Source organism: Lutra lutra, chromosome 4, assembly GCF_902655055.1.
Source record: "Lutra lutra chromosome 4, mLutLut1.2, whole genome shotgun sequence".
In the NCBI taxonomy this organism is placed as follows: Eukaryota; Metazoa; Chordata; class Mammalia; order Carnivora; family Mustelidae; genus Lutra; species Lutra lutra.
The window spans coordinates 7671460-7684365 of NC_062281.1; the positions used below are offsets into that span (position 1 = coordinate 7671460).

The 12906-nt window shown below is 41.3% G+C and overlaps 1 protein-coding gene across 1 annotated transcript in view; it reads left to right on the forward strand.

Moving 5' to 3' along the window:
* Nucleotides 1-558: 558 nt before the first annotated feature.
* The window catches only part of LOC125097749 (proline-rich protein 18-like), a 64445-nt gene continuing 52097 nt past the window's right edge, over nt 559-12906 (forward strand). Inside the window, exon 1 of the mRNA XM_047725744.1 lies at nt 559-916. Coding sequence (XP_047581700.1) covers nt 635-916 — 282 coding nt within the window. The 5' untranslated portion in view covers nt 559-634. The remainder of the gene's footprint in view (nt 917-12906) is intronic.

Sequence of the window (12906 nt, forward strand, 5' to 3'; positions counted from 1 at the left end):
CGAAGTTGCCGGACCCTAACACCACGGAGTCCGGGTTTCCTAGGGCTTAATCTTCGCCACACTGGGGCCGGGGGTACCCTTCCCTGGACTACCAGCCGCCTCCCCCTCCTCCTGCCTGAACTCCCGGGGAACGCCCCCCTTCCACCACCGGGCATGCTCAGTCGCTCTCGAAGGGTTTTCGTTCTGCTTGAGGAAATTTTTCACGCCGACCCGGCAGCCGGGCCCGCCTCACCCACGTCTCCTTCTCTCAGGATTGGTCAAATTCAGCGAGTCAGCGAGGACGCCCAGATGACCTCCCAACTCCCCCTCCGCCCCCACGCCCAGCAACCCGAGCGCTCTGGGCGCGCGCGCTCCGAGCGTGCGTGCGTGCGTGTGAGTGAGCACGTGAGACCCCGGAACGTGCACCGAGGGCGGGGGCAGGAAATGGGAGGCGAGGGGCGGGGCTGCCGTTGCCATGGCAGTGACGTCAGGCGTCGGGGAGCGAACCCGCCCCTTCCCCACGCGCGCGCGCGCACACGGAGACATGCACACGCGCGCGCACCGCCGCTCTCCCTCAGACACACTGGAGGGAAAGGTCAAACTAAAGGCGAGGGAGCCGGGAGGCCGGAGGGAGCCGCCGCTGCCGCCGCGCGCCATGACGGACGCGGCCGAGGCTGCTTTCTCTCCGCGGACGCCGCCGAGCCACTGCTCTCACCGCGCCCCTCGCCCCCGCCCCCCGGACCCCCCTCCTCCCCGGGCCTCGCGCGTCCCCGCGCCCCCTCCCCATGGCGCTCTGGGCGCGCGTCGGGCCTGGGGCGCGCGCCGGCCGCGAGCGGGCGCGGGCGCGGGCTCGGGAGGGTGGGGGCCGCGGCGGGCGGCCGGCCTCCTTGCGCGACCCCCGGTACCTTCGCCCGGCCCCTCAGCGAGAGCCCGCCAGGTGAGTGCGGCGGCGGCGGGGGGCAGAGGGCGTCTGAAGAGGACAGGGGAGCGCTCAGCCCCCTGCCCGACTGCTTCCGGGGACGCTGACAGGCGCTCGGGACCTGGCCTCTGGGGGGCGTCGCAGGGTCAGCCTGTCGGGGGTGGCGGGGGGGTATTTATTTAATTATTATTATTTTTTTTTTTGCGCCGCTGCCCCTCGGGGTCGGGCCCCTGGCTGGTGAGGGGCTTGGCACCGGGGGAGTGCAGCTGCCGGGTAGGAGTTGGCAGGGCGACCCGGGCGTGGGGTCAGGCGACGGGAGGCAGGTGGGCCCTTCTCTGGGGCTTGGTAAAGTACCGGGAGAGGGCGAGGGGCCGAGCAAGGTGCGCGGGGTTGGGGTGGGGGGTGGTCTGCTGGAAGCTTTTCGGACGGGGTCCTCGGACAGTTGAGAGAAACTCTGCCCCTGGGACGAGGCTCTGTGCTTTTGCCCGGGCCAGCGAAAGTGGCGGATTTCACAGCAAAACTCGGGGAAGCCAGGCAGGACCGGACGGAAGGGAGAGGGACCGGGAGGACCCGTCTGGATGGGGACCAGAGATGAACAAATCTGCCTGTGGGTAGCACTGGGGCATGATGTGTGGACGTTGCCATGCCAATGTTTGGTGTTTGTTGCTTGTGGTTATTTTAGGACTAAATGATAAAAAAAAGTTACTTGGGAGAGAGGGAACTGCTTGCATGGTCATGAGCTCTTCCCTGGGTATGCAGGAAATGGGTAAATCTTTCACATTACCACCCGCAACTGAATCAGTGCCCGGGGGGCTTTTAAACGATAAATACAAAACTCGGAATGAAACACGGGAATGTCTGTCGCATGAGTTTCAGGTGTCAGGCTCCGTGGTCCGTGAGAGAAAAATCGGAGGGCACTGTGGTACTTGATATGCTCAGGCAGTCCCCTTTTTGTAATAAGCTTTGGAGCTCCTCGGAGTGGAGTTGTAACCGCCCGGGTTAAGTAATCACACTGACCCAGTGCCACCCGCCAATCAGGAGCCTCCGTGAGTGTAACTTGGAAGACTGCTACCAGCCCAGTACTCCGCTGCTTGTGAATAACCGGTGGTTCTGCTGGGGTTTTTCCTCTTTAATTGTCCGCTCTTCCAGTGCTCTTACCAGACCTTAAAATGAGTGATCCCGTTAAATGCTCTCCACTAAGTCCCTTTTAAATTATCAGGCGCTAGCTCTCACATGTCATTTTTTCCTATTTGGAAGTTGCTTGGATATCTCAAATATAATAGCTTCAAATTGATAAGGATTTTTTGAGTAGTAAGTCCAGCTTAAGCAGATTATACCAAGTGGGTAATGTGTTTTAAAATTTAAATCTCATCCAAGAAAACCTGTGGTTTGTGAAAGGTGCAGGATTGTGACAGCTGAGGAAATGTCTGAAGGAGGCTTCTGTGAAGGATAAGGGAAAACCAGGACACCTGGTGAGGTCGGTGCTCACTGGCAGGCCCAGCGTATGCACACTTGCTCCTTACTTGAGAATTTCTGACACGTGGGAGCCTCTTCTCTTGATTGTGGGTCTTCCATTATTTGTCATTTTCAAAAAGTGCTGTCAACAGAAAACCCTCACTTCAAAATTGAGTGGTTGTGGCACGTACCCAAGGTACCGGAGCGTTTCAGTCCAAGATGTAAAGGAGGTTTATTCAGTTTGGGATCTTGTTCATTCTTTCTGTGCGGCAGTTTTTGTACCTGACTCTTCTGATGCCCTTTTGAGGTCTTGCTCCTATTGGCTGTTGCTGACATATGTCTGTAAACAATCCTGTCATGGGCTACGTGACTGTTACAACCTAAAACATCATTTCCTGTAATATATAAATACTTTTTTTCGTCCTTCCTTCTCTCTTTTTAAAGGGAACTGTAGAATTGGGTATATCAGCACTTACTCAGCATATGCCCCTCCTGTAGATCTCATTGACCTTGGTAGCATCATGGAGGTCACGTGTTCATGGAGATAAACTGTTCTTGAACAGTTTCCACCAAGTGATAAAGACATATGGAAAAGAGATTTTTTAAAAAATTTATTTATTTGAGAGAGAGAGAGAGAGATCACAAGTAGGGAGAGAGAGGGGGGAAAGCAGTCTCCCTGCCGAGCAGAGAACCCGATGTGGAGCTCGACCCCAGGACCCTGGGATCTTGACCTGAGCCGAAGGCAGAGGCTCAACCCACTGAGCCACCCAGGTGCCCCGGGAAAGGGATTTGAGATATGCGTATCTTGATTTTTAAAAATCGTTTTTATTGGGAATTTATTGTGCTCACTGCCAAAAATAAGTAATTGATTTCTTTTTGAAGAATGCATACGTTTCTATTTACATTAAAAGAATCACTTAACTTCTTTTTTCAACTTTTCTGGTATTGCTTGTATAGTCTGTACTGACAAATGGTTTCTTGGGTGACATTTTTAAAGGTTGGGAAATAAGGAGAAGGGCAGTAATACTGGGATGAATTTGGCCTGGGAAAGCAGCTGTGCTCTAAGAAATATGATATTTACAAGTATAAGATTGCAAGACAAATTAACTAGTGGTTAGGTATGTGAGAATCCTATATTTTACAAAAAGGATTCACTAAAAGGTGCCTTCAAATAATCCCTTTTACATGGTACTTAACCAAACGTGACTTGATTTATAAAAAATCATTTGGCATACAGCAATTTAGGAATAGATTTGGGGCATAATGTAAGATTTATCGGTATGTTCCTTGAGTTGTCCCTTTCTCAAAAGTGGGGACAAAATTAATATTTATGGGCTTCTTAAATTCAAGCTTATGCTGCTTGTAGGCTGCCAATTAATATGTTATGAATAGAAAACTTGTCATCTGATTTGTGCTGTGCCATTTAAGAAGTACATTGAAACCTAATTAAAATGCCAAAATTTTATGGTCAGGTTTGTGTGGAAGCCCATCCAAGGTACTGTAGTTAACTAAGGTATCAAAAGCACCTTGTTATAAGATACTGTTACTAGGACAGTGGTCCTATAGCATAGGCCAACGAGTGGTTATACCCAGACTTCAGCAAAATCAAAATAAATAGATTTGGTCTAAAGTCCACATGCATTGAAAACCATTACCTTGAATTTTTCTCTAGGTGCAAATTATTCCTCAGAATTAAAGGCTTGATTTTCCTAAGCTGTAATTCTCTTTGGGTCACTTGTGAAAAATTCTATTTTGATAAAAGAAGGACTATGTACTCTTTAAACTTTTCAGGGAACTTTTTTTTTTTCTTTTTGTTATTGCAGTTGGGTTTATTTAGAATCATAGAAGGTATTAAATGAGGTACTCAGAGTTTTCATCTGAAATCATCTTGCTTGGGTGACATAAAAACAAAAAAGGAATGTGAGTTAATACAATTAGAACTTGCTTACAGGTTATCGCAAACTTTATGTTGGGATACATGGTAGAGAAAGAAACTGCACAAACTTTATTATGGATAATTAATCAAATTTACTTTGTCTTACTTAAATATTCATGCCTGGCTTCATAAGAGTGACACTTCTCCCCAGTTTTAGAGAAGTCTTATTTTTAGAGACAGAATTTAAAGGATAAGACCTTTATAAAGGTATATAAGTGTTCAAAGCATCAAAGTGTTTGAGTGCTTTAATAGTTTTTGTTTTGTTTTTGTGCTTTGAACAGAAAGCAAGAAATTATTTTCCTGCCAAGTATGGGTTGAGAGCCCAACTTTGGGATAATGGGTTAGGTTTTTTTCCTCTTAGCATTATTGAATATTATAAAAATTGAGGGAACAGCTTGAATGATGCCATTGTGTTCTTAATATAGGCTCTTAGTTCCTCTCTTAAACAAGTGAGTAAAAATGAAGTTTGAAGATGTGATATTAAATTTTTTCAATTAAAAAAAAATTCCAAGGTATTGTCTCAAAGGATTGCTAATTTTAGAGCATGGTGAGATTTAAAAAACCTTATTACTTGGACTTATCAGTAATAAAGGCATGTAATTAAAAAAAATTAAATACATGCAAAAAATTAAGTAGACTATTTTGGATTTAAAATATTTGTGCCAAGGGGTACCTAACTGGCTCAGTCAGTTGACTGTTAGATTCTTGATTTTCATCTCAAGTCATGATCTCTGGTAGATGGAGCCCTACCTCGTAGGGCCTGGGTCCTGCTTGAGATTCTCTCTCTCCTCCTCCTTCTGCCCCTCTCCCTCTCTAAAAAAAAAATAATAAAAAATTTTAATTGGAACATAAGGCTGATTTATGTTATCAGTTTCATTATATAACTCAGTGTCACTTTAAAAATGTCATTCAGTTTTTCTGTTCCCAGTTTTCTATAAAATGTGGTTAGTACATGCTTTATGTAAAGTTGGGTTTTTAAATAATATTTGCTAGACTTCTTAAGCATAAAATATTGCCTAATAACTGATATGTATATGTAAATCTTCTTTATGGGATTTTTAAAAAAAGTTTGGACCTTGTAATCAACAGAAATTTGGGCAAAAGTTGGAAAAATCAGAAAGGCAAAGTTCAGAGTTACAGATTATCTGTGAATTGTATTTTTCTCCTTCTCCCTGAAGGATTTTCTTTCATTCTTGCTTGTTTATGCTTTCTAAACTCCATTCGTGCTAGTTTTTAGTGTTGGATGGTATCTACACTATCAATAGAAAGTTCTCTTGTAAATCTGCCCTGTGTAATTTCTCATAGCTGCTCCATCTGGGACAGTGTTTGAATTTCACTGAGTATTTTTTAATCACAAGTTATTACTAAATAGAAAGGTTCTAATGATGTACTTCTATGTGGTGGCTAATTAAACAGCATAATAAAAAATAAAAATAATAAATAGGTTATTGCAATTTTCACAAACTAGAGGAAAATATAAATTTATCTTAAGATATTTTACAAACATTTTTACATTACTCCAGGAATAGTTAAACACAGTATGTATAATTTAATATTTATAACCATTATTAACATTTGTTCTAATTTTATTTGATATATTATTAAAATCAAATTAAAATCAGAATAGTAGGTATACAGTCTCATTTAAAAATATCTGTCTATGGAATATTTTTCAAAGCAACTTGCCCCTAAATGGGCAAAGGATGAAAATTTAACAGTGAAAACTTCTAATTAAATATACAGTTAAGTATTCGATATCAGGTATTGTTTTGATTGTTATCTTATATATGAGGATTTTTTTGGTATGTTTTTATAGGATTACTTTCAAGTATTTCATTTTCAAAGTTTTTTTTTTTTTTTTTAAGATTTTTTAATTTATTTGATGGAGAGAGAGAGATCACAAGCAGGCAGAGAGGCAGGCAGAGAGAGAGGGGGAGAAGCAGGCTCCCTGCTGAGCAGAGAGCCCGATGCGGGCTCGATCCCAGGACCCTGAGATCATGACCTGAGCCGAAGGCAGAGGCTTAACCCACTGAGCCACCCAGGCGCCCCCTCAAAGTTTTTTTTTTTAAAAAGCACTTTGTTCTTAACGACTATTTTAGAGTCTTCACACTTTTATATTTGAAAGAAGTGGAAATGAATGATTTATTAGGTTCCTTTCATAAAGTGCACTAATTTAATTGGAGCCTGTGGTATAACTTACTTTTGTTATAATCAGAGAATTGTCTTTATCCTAAACAAATTTATATGAGAATAGCTAGCAATTTTGGTAATTTTAGGTAGGATAGACTGTGCGCAGAAATGATCAGTGTTGGACGGTGGGTTTACAACATCATATGGAAATGGTGTTTCCCTTATAAAGACATTTCTGTTGTGTCTGTTTAAGGATCCTTTCTTAAACATGCCTGTAAGTAAATATATTATATACTTTAGTCAAATGATATATTGAAGGATTTAATTTATATCCTATGCTTCTTTCCCATCTTCCTCTTTTTAATAATTATCAATAATTGGCCTTTACCCCCTTACTATGGAGGAACTTTTAATGCGTGATAGAGTGGCCCAGGGTGGTGATGTTTTTTTTTTTTTTTTCTAATGTCGTATCTGATGGAGAAAAGTGAAATTGTTCTGTAACTCTTAATATATGTTAAATACTGTTCTGAACATTTGCTTTTAATCTATGATTTATAAAGGGGAAAGCACTTTAAACACTTCTGAGATTATTTAAGTGGTTATATACCCACCTCCCCACCTTGCCCCGGATATTACTGCAAGGAATGGCGAGGATAAAGGTAAAGAGAAGTATCGTATGGGTTAATTTAGTTGTATAAAGGGAATATATTTGTTTTAATACAAAATGTTTTAAATTAATCATTAAATAATTTTTCCATCAGATTGTAACCTTGCTTTTTTATTAGCACTTCTGACTGTGAAGAGTCAAGAGTAGCAGACTGCCAGGAGAAGCATATGGGAATCTTTAATCAGTTTACATATTATTGCTAATGCCTGAGGAAGAATAAGCACTTCCACACTGATGATTTTCAGTGATCACATAGAGCTCCGCATTTTATAAGGTGGGATAACAGATGCCCAGGTGGTAAGTGGGGAAGGATTACCAGATTCAAAATCATTGTTAAGAAAATTCAAGATTATCAGTCTTCAAAAAAATACATTATATCAATTACAATCATATATCCTATATTTTCCACCACTGTACCAATGTTGACTATCCTGTGGCCATAAATACAGTAGTTAGTATGAGGTTATACAATGTGCTCACTTAAATTATAGTTTAACTGAAGGGTGAACAGGCTGATAATTAATCTTATTTTTTTCTGTATTATAACAGTTTGTCATTGATTTTTTTTAAGGTCTAGTATTGTTTGCTTAGTTTTGTGTACGCCTAACTCCATAATGAAGATAAACCACGAGAATGAATTATTAAGAAGTTAGAATCACATTGGGAGAGGCATGAGATAAATAGAACATAACGGTAAGGGTGCCTGGGCGGTTCAGTTGGTTGAGTGTCAGACTCTTCGTTTTGGCTCCGGTCATGATCTCAGGGTCCTGAGAACGGCCCCCACAGTCTGCAGGAATCTGGCTTGAGATTCTCTCCCTCCCACACCCTTGAGCACGTGCTCTCTTTATCTCAAATGGGTCAATAAGTCTTTTTTTAAAAGAACAGAATTGTATGCATATATTAATATTTCTCTTTAAAGCAGTGGTTTTGAAACTATTCTGTAAAAGGTTCAGGAAGGAGTCAGGCATGTTCATTCCAATTTCAACCAGTGCAATCTTACTTGATCAATTATAAGTATGAAAGTTTACACAGGTTTCTTTTGAGAGCAGGGTTCTGTTGTTTAAAATAAAAGTGTGATACCACTATTGTTAGCATATTTGATCTTATCACTGTTCTACTTAAATCCTTACAGTGGTTGGGTCCTTCTATTACGATTTTGAAGACTTTTCTTTATCTAAGACCAGCTTCATTCTTCTTCTCTTCTCACTCTTTCTCTCATTTCCCATGTAAACCCTTCATTCTAGTCCTACTTAAATTGCTTGATATTCCCTGAGAGGAAAATGTTCTCTTACATCTCCATGCCTTTGCAAAGGGAGCTGCCATCTTTCTTACCATGCCAGGCAGGATTCTGCTCCCTTGGAACCTTGGTCACAACTCCATAAAAGCATTTATTTCATTGTTTTGGAACAGTGAACTCCCTTGAGAATAGAGCCCATCCAGTTTTATCTTTGTATCTGTACTACTTGATGTTCATTAAGTATTCAAATGTCTGTTGAATAATTGCATCGAGAATTTGTGAAGTAGCAGAATTACTTTAATGTACGCCATGTGAGTAAAACATCCCAGATCCAGTCTTTGCAGAGTGTTTTTAATGACGTAGTGTCAGGCTGTGTATGTCAAAGGCACCCAGTTGCACTTATCATGAAGTATAATAAAGCCGAAAGATACATAGGAAGATGAGATTAAGTTCTTGGGTCTTACATGAAGCGTATTGGATTTAGTTATCTAATCCTAAAAGCTGGTTGTGTAAACATTTTAACAATGATTTTGTAAATTTTATACAGGTCCGATAGCTCATGAAAAAATTTATTCATATGTGACTAAAGCAAATAGACTCAAGACCTTCGTATGTCAAAGTATATAATATATTGATGCCACTCACAGAGGTTAAAAAGTGGGCCCTGACCCTCCCTGCCTAAATACATACCCCTTTCCTGCCTGTCGATACTATGTGAACTTCTACAACTTACTTAACCGTTCCGTACCTCCTTTTTCACATCTGAACATGAGGATATTGAGAACACTGCTTTACATGGCTGTGATGAAGTGTATACGTGAGCCATGGTATGTTGAGCACTTAAGAGAATGCCCACCACCCAGAAAACACCAATAAATGTTAGCTCTACTTAATTTCTAGTGGCTTCTTGTTTAAACAAATGAATGTTTATTGTGCATCATTTAAGATCAGTTGCTTTAATATGTGAATATCTAATTGAAAAGAAACTTAACATTTTTAGTTAGCTATATCTTTCACCTAGCAACTGTTTTATCCCCTTACTGACTCATTCTCTGGTCTCCCAGTGGCGTATAGACTGTTTCTGTCAGATGGGTGGACATGGGAGATTTGAAACTACGTTCTCCTCATGTCTGCAGCAGAGCATTGTGTTCCCACGACCTGTGCATTTGGAGGTAGTGTCCACAAGAGAGGAGGGAGAGAAGTAACAAGTCTAAGAATCCAGCAACAGGTTCTTAAACAAGCCTTAACCTCTACCAGATAAGTCTTAACATTTCATTCCTTTAGTAGAGAATATATGTTCAGCTTTTTTCCTTTTTTTGCATTTTCCTTTATGATTTTGGCTTAGAATAATTGATTGTTTAAAATCCAAATTTACATTTATTCCAGAAAGGTACATACACATTTACTTTAATTAGTCTGTGAGCCTGTTTTTCTCTCATTCTTACATTTACTTCCCTACAGTGAGGGAAATCAGTAGGATGTCAGTCATTTGTGTCAGTACTGTGTTCTATGAAAATCCTCTGTACTATGAAACCCTGTTAAATAGCCCGTCTAGGATGCAAAGAAAATCGTAAGGGAAGAAGAAAATTGTATTCCAAGATACTACTTTGTAAAGAGTGGGTTATTCTTAAAACAAATAATAGCCAGCTTGTCCTTACAGCCTCCTTTGACTTACTTTCTTCAGTGTCACAACACATATTGGGTAACTTTTAAAAACTGTTCCATTAAAGGAAGGAATTTAACAAGCATTGTTGAATGTTCACTGCTAACTGTGGGTGACTTGCAGATGAGGAGCTATGGTGCAAAGATAAATCAGGCAGGCATTCGTCTTCATAAACTGCTTTATGACCTGCTAGTGAGACCAGAGGGTGTAGGGAAGATGTGGGAACGAATGCTGGAATGAGAGTGGAAACGTGCTGGATTTTGAAGAGAATGGGGAAACAAAGTAAGTGCAAGGACCATTTTTAAAATGCCAGTGGTGTGCAGTGTGATAGTCTGCCAGGAGAAATTTGAGTGCTTATACAAACTGATGGATATACTTATTATCATCTTGTAATCAGAACACTAATTTAATATAAGCCAATTTTTGTTTAAGTGCCATTTGAGGAACTTTTTTTTTTTTTTTTAAAGATTTTATTTATTTGTCAGAGAGAGAGGGAGAGAGAGCAAGCACAGGCAGACAGAATGGCAGGCAGAGGCAGAGGGAGAAGCAGGCTCCCGCCGAGCAAGGAGCCCGATGCGGGACTCGATCCCAGGACGCCGGAATCATGACCTGAGCCGAAGGCAGCTGCTCAACCAACTGAGCCACCCAGGCGTCCCCCATTTGAGGAACTTTTAAAACATTTTTTGCACCTCCCTGAAAATTATAGCAGGTAGGTCATGCTAAGAAAAACAACTTCTAGAATAAATACAATTTTGACTAAGCCTGTTTCCTCTGTACAAACCAGGACAGTGTGTTCGTGTTTAATGTTATCTGGCCTTGAAATTTCATTTCCCTTCAACAGCATGCCTTTCTGTGTTTGTCAAGGCAAACAACTTCTTGTTTTACTTCTTATCTCAGTTCTTGTTCCTCGTTGTCACTATTAATATTAATATTATTATTATTTTGTCAGAAAAGAGAAATACTGTTTGGACGTTTTCAAATGCCTCAGATATGCTGGGTTACATAGAGGAGTGAGCTAGGTTTGTATGACTTTCCCAGTTCTGTCCTCTCTATAGCGTCTCCCCCATGCTGTCCTCCACCCTTCCTTGTTTTAGAAGGTTCCTAAGTGTTGGAAAAACTCATTGATATCAGTCTGTTTCCCATCTTACTTTCACTTACTGGGCCTTGGCATTCTAGGGCTATGTATGTGAAACACACAATTCGTACACACAGTAATTCTTCAAGTATCTGAAAACGACTATTAAATCCTACTTGGTCTTCTTTTCCACAGTCAGGGGTAAGAAGCTAATTCTTAAAAGATATGCACATGACGTGCTTTACAGACCTTTCTCCAGCCACACTGCTAACTCATGACAAAGTCTGTTTGTCAGTATACCTCTTCAAATACAGTGGCCAGAACTGAACCAACTGCTTCAGATGTGGTCTGACCCTGGCTGAATACAATTAAGCTATTATCTGAATACTGTACTTCTATTAATGCAGCCTGAAATTTGCATTACATTTTTTGGCAGCCACATTACCCTTTGATCATACTGAGCTTCTGGTCAACTAAAACCTTGTCTCCTTCTCACGTGGGCTACTTTAATCTTTCTCATTCTTTATTTGCCAGTTGGATCTTTGAAAGTACATGCATGATATGAGGTCTTGGCATTACCATACAAGTTTAAATGAATTTATCTTTTTCAGATTTCATCCCATTTGACTGTCTGGAGATTTGAGCTAACATTTGTATAAAACTGCACAGTTTTCTTGGTGCTTTCATATACATTTTAATTTAATCTTCACAACAACCACCCAAGAATCAGAAGAGAGAACGACTTTCCACTAAATCAGGAATTGGCAGATGTGGGACTACGTCACTGGTTTTTTGATAACCGATCCTGTGCTCATCCTATCACTGCTCACTTAGGAAGCATTTAGCATGCCCTTCAGTATGGGGCTGGCATACTGGTGCCGGTGCCTCAGTGAGACAGAATACAGTCTGCCTGGTGGCATTTCTGGCCTGGGACACAAATAATTACTGCCAGTTGCTCAGCACTGTGTATTGGTAAGGTGCTGTGGTGGATTGCTTTATTGTTAAGAAGAGTTTGTTGCCTTTCTTTACAAGGGTCCCCTTTGTAGGAGGATTATATTTCCTACTTTGTTGAAATCAGGTTTGGACACTTGGCTTTCCTTGACCAATAAAATGTGAGAGGAAGCGACATATTCCTTGTTTGAACAGATGCTTTAAATTCCATCTTGTGGTTTTCCAGTGGCTCTTTTTCCTCTGGTACGGAACCAGTATGCCTTAGCTAGAGCTCGTCCCAGAGTGATGGAACAGAGCTGAAGCCAATCCATGACAGACATTATAGACATAAGTGAGAAATAAATCCTTGTGTTGTAGGCACATGATTTTTGAGTCGTCTGTTACACTGTAATATCATACATCCCAAGCTACAGTGTGATGCTGACATCATTCAGGTTACTCGATGAAGACGCAGGAGAAGATGTAGGCCTTGTCCTCGAGGAGAGTGCAGTTTTGGTGAATGCATTCAATGTCCACAGGTTATTGGTAGTTGGGGGAAAAGGAGAATATACATATGGAAAGGACTTTGAAGTTGGGGCTCTTTGCGACCTTCATTTTACCCCGAGGCTGAATTAGTGTGTTGACTGGGTCTGTGACCCAGCTCTTCACACTTACAACTATTTATTCAAAATTTGGTCAGCATGGTTTTCTAAATCCTCACTCAAATCACCTTTTGTTAAAAAAAATAAAAGGATGGGCTTCTACAGAAAGTCATCAGAAACTTTCATAAATCTGTTAATCAGCACTCACTAGGTCCCCTAAGCATCTACCTAGCTAAACTGTGTCACCTGCACATCCAGATGAATACGAGGTCCTAGGTTCCGTGTCATCCTGTTTGTGAGCATTCAGATTTCC